Here is a 4,200-nt window from a genome sequence, read left to right as displayed (position 1 = left end):
TGGTGGCTTGTTTTCGTATGTTCCATTTGCGGATTTCTGATTTACAGCGGTTCCGTATTTTACGAAATGCCAGCTCATCTTCTGTATCCCCTGTAGTCATTTTTTAAAAAAGAGCTGAGACCTTTTTTCCAGAAGTCGCCGAATACTTTTTGGCATCCTGCGGTTCGTCCGACTGCGTGCTGGTTTTTTTGGGACGGACGTCGCGTCAGTCTCGTGAACTTTCTGAACAATGCTGCTATACAGTTCTTCCACTGGAGCTGGTTCCAGTGTGACTTGTTCAAGAAGGATGCGCATTCCTGAGAAGTCTGCACGGCAGAAGTATCGAAACCACGATGGAGGTTCGGGATTTCTGGCCCAATAGCAGATGAACTCAAAGGTCGACACGCAGTGGTCGCTATGTCCCAGTGGAGCGTTAACTGTTACCTGATCAACGAAGTGCCCTTCGTTGGTGATGACCAAATCCAGGATGGATGGTAGTTGGCCTGCCCGGTATTTGGTGGGTGCAACGACATGTTGAGTCCAGGCGCTCTGTTGCGCCGTTGCAAAACGTCCGCCCGATTCGACGCGCTGGAGTTCCATCCAGGAGGCCTTTTCGGTGTTGAAGTCACCTACCAGCAGGAGATGAGCGAAGTGGTAGTTGGAGGAGAGTTGCTCAAGGGTTTGTATGAGGAATTAGTCATCTTCAGGGGGCCTCGAGGGGCCCACGCCGAGAAGGAGAGAATCGGACCCGCGCAGCGGGATTTGGACAGTCAGTGCATCGCAAAAGGGTGCGGGGTGGTATTAGAGAAGACAATCGGGATTGGTAGGGCCGCCTGTAAGTACAGAGCAACCCCACCTACTCGCCCTCGTTTTGAGTCGGCTCGAAAAATAGAGTAACCACCTATCGAGATCTCCGCGTCAGAGACATCTGGTGTGAGCCTAGTCTTTGTGGGGGCGCTTATGGACGGTTGTCTAAGGCAAGTTGACTGTTTAACATCGCCGGGTTGGTTGAAAAGGCTGAAGCAGTTTGTGGACGAGCATTTCAACAACGTCTCTCCTGCTTCCGAGGGTGAGGAGCCGATAGTTGAGTGACCAGGGTGGTCATCCGACTTAATATTTGTGCGCCGGGTTTGAGTCCAAGGCTCCGAAGTGGCCTCTGGGGCGATGTCATCTGCTTCCTGTCTTCGTGGTTTTTGAGGGTGCTTTTCGTTTGCGAGGTTGTTTTCGTTCCGTGGGACCCCGGTTTGCTCGGGACTTTTGGCTTTGAGGGATGAGGTCTTTTTCCTCGTGGGCGAAAATTTCGACCATTGCTGTTTGTAGCTCTTTCAGCACCCCCATTTGTGCGAACAGATGTCCTGTTGATCGAAGATTTGCGGCAAGCTTTCGCCTTCCTGGATTCTTAGGTATTTTGGCGCGGTTTGGCCGGGAAAGTGTCTCTGTGTGGCCCTGGGCGCCGGGTGGCGGCACCAAGAAATAATGATTTTGGTGGCGCTCCCAAGAGGCTCACTTTCGCTAGGGACTGCACTTTGCAGCCAGCTAGCAGTTTTCTAATCTGGCGATTTTTATGTGGTTTGTTTGGCTGCAGTCGCTCTTCTTTCGTGTTTGTCTGAACACCCGATCCGCCAGCGATCAGCGTGGCCAACTGGATGTACGAGGGATTCTCCGGATGACTGTAGTCATGTTTATGGCTTAGGTTGTCAAGGTCCTGGGCGACGGTTGTGTCCACAAACAGAGAGGTCGCTTTTGACGGAGTGGAGCTGAAGATTGGCTTCGCTGTTCGTCCCGCGCATCTGACTCAGTACAGTTCAATACTGTGGCTTTGTTTAGGATTGCGTGGCTGCAGCTGTTACGGAGATAAGCGTTGATAGCTCCACGTACTTCGGGCGCTGCTTGCATGTGAGGTTTGCCTCCTCCAGGACATCACCGCTTTTGGTGGGCGAGAGGCCTGTGGTGGTCGAATAAAAACTGCTGTCTGGAGACGCAGCTGGTTTCGTCGGCGTGCTTTCTGAAGCACAAGGGGATATGACCACAATCGGCTTGGTCATGAGTTCGCGGTCGGCTGGGTTTGTGCCCAGCGGAAGCCTGTTTCGTTACTCCACCCCTGACCTCTTGTGACCGAGCTGTCGCACGGCTAGAGGGCGACCCTCAGATAGACGCCTGACCATTGGGTTGGCCTTCTGAATGCTGCCAGCCCGCTCCAAGATATTCTGTACGTCAGATGGGGAAGAAAGAGTGACGAGAATTCCAAGCGTTCGCTTGCTTCCCTCCTGGCGTAACCATTCTGCATGGAGCGATTGGTCGGGCTTGGTGAGGACATTCCTAAGGATTGTTTGTGCCAGCTTCACTGTCGTGGTTTTTCCGGAAAATGAACCCCAGATTATCAGTCTTCTTCTCCTCAGGCGCCTGTCCACTACAGACGCTGTCGCGGTCTTTATAGTCGCTTCAGAGAGTTGCATTACTTTCTTCGCATCCAAAGGGCCCGGTATGGAAATCGCGAGGTATCGGTCCAGCGAAGAAAGCTCCTTGTCAACTTTCGTCCCGGTCGAGGCATTCTTAGCGCCTGAGTCCTCCAGTGCCTTTGAAAGACGCTCTAATTTTGCGTCGAGTATCCCGATTAAAGCGGAACACTGGCAGTGGTCTTTCGGCATCTGCACTGGGGATTGGGCACCGTTTTGGGGGGCTCTCCTCTTCGCTGCGGTATGCATTGCACCCTTGACGTAGAGGTAGATGGCGCAGACAAACGTGTCAGGAGAGTTAGCTAGTCGGCTTATCTGGTCGTCCTGTAAACTCGCGCATTTGAAATGCCACCAGGCCTTGCGTGTGTGGCATTCCATCCCGTGTACGACGTTCGACGGGCAGTCATTTCGCCAAAATCTGTTGTGGTCTATCAAAGGCTGCAGAGGGCAATCGGTATAAATTGATGAGCTCTCGGTGCGATTGTGAGCTCAGCTCATGGGCACACAATAGGATCATGGACTTTACTTGTGCACCCACCCTCCAATCGTCGTCAGAAGCAGACACACGGACTCGGCTACCAAACGGAATGGGAAGGGATGTTGAATATAAGCTGAACGACCTGTGTAAGGTCTGTGCCACACCGACATTGAGCACAACGTGATTACGATTGCGTCGCTCTCTATTGAAAGCTGGTGCATCCTAGCATTCAGCTTCGCCATCTCAAAGAACCCTGTGGCCAATCCGAGTGAGAAAAATTGCAAATCTCCCGCAAGCTCACTTGTCACCATGTACGGTCACCATGTGCTACTAAGGATCAACCTCGGTGCCATACAAGCAGGAACCTAACAAGATTCGGCGACTCGACGAACTCGGTGATGGTGATATTAGGACCTCTTTTTGCTTGAGGTTAACACCACCCTGGTTCGTTTGCAGCTTTGTGCGGGTTCCATTATATTCTGCCACCTGGATGGACGAAACTGTATACGCCACGCAAAGCTAGCTTGATATCAGGCACGCAGTGCTCCTAAATAGTAGGTCGAAGATGGCGTTGTGCGAATGCTAACCTCCAATGACCCGACGGTTTAAGATACATGATACTTGAGTCCTTGCCAAGGCTTCGTTCTATGGAGTAGCAACTCGAAGCATGCTGCGAAGACTCATTCTGAAGATTTTAGTGGAGAAACCGCCGGAACGCTATGCGACCATATCCTCTAGTGTATTCAGTCCGTGAACGGACTTTAGAGCCTTCTGTCTCTTTTTGGAAGCCAGACTGTATTTAAGGCCGAAATGCCCAGTGCCTAACTTAAACCTGTCCAAATTTGACGGGCACCTGGACCTGCAAAATATTGTGTGAGCCACGCGGATGGCCACGGTGACTAAAACTGGGGAAACCGTTAATTTATATGCATAATACTTTGCCATCCTCAGTACTGTACCGAATACGCACCAGTTTTCGCTTGGGTTTCCGCTGTTATACCAGGCGACGCCAAACCTGGATTCGTCTGGTTGAGCACTATCAGCTAATACGGCACTTCTATGGAGGCCCCACACAAGACATTATCCAGACAAGCGAAAAGAAACTGTCACTACAACACAAGGACTAATGAAGAATTGACAGGGGGCGACGAAACGCCGCTTCAGTGCTCCAAGTGGCTATTGGTGGATATAACTTGCCGGAACTGCAACGTGATGCTTGCGTTCCTTGTTCGCCCCGGCAAATAAATCGGATTGCAAAACAAATCCGCCGAACAAGCATGCAATTCC

The 4,200-nt window shown here is 51.5% G+C and overlaps 1 protein-coding gene across 1 annotated transcript in view; it reads right to left on the bottom strand.

Annotated features, from left to right (window-relative positions):
• The window catches only part of T265_04559 (hypothetical protein), a gene marked incomplete at both ends in the record, with an annotated part of 41,036 nt that overhangs the window by 33,424 nt on the left and 3,412 nt on the right, over positions 1 to 4,200 (bottom strand). The window contains 3 exons of the mRNA XM_009169323.1: positions 147 to 567; positions 1,487 to 1,736; positions 2,074 to 2,759. Of these exons, the coding sequence (XP_009167587.1) occupies positions 147 to 567; positions 1,487 to 1,736; positions 2,074 to 2,759 (1,357 nt within the window). The remainder of the gene's footprint in view (positions 1 to 146; positions 568 to 1,486; positions 1,737 to 2,073; positions 2,760 to 4,200) is intronic.

This window comes from Opisthorchis viverrini (assembly GCF_000715545.1).
Source record: "Opisthorchis viverrini unplaced genomic scaffold opera_v5_75, whole genome shotgun sequence".
NCBI lineage: Eukaryota > Metazoa > Platyhelminthes > Trematoda > Opisthorchiida > Opisthorchiidae > Opisthorchis > Opisthorchis viverrini.
The sequence above is the reverse complement of the archived record's forward strand: the minus strand, read 5'-3'. Positions and strand labels throughout refer to the sequence as shown.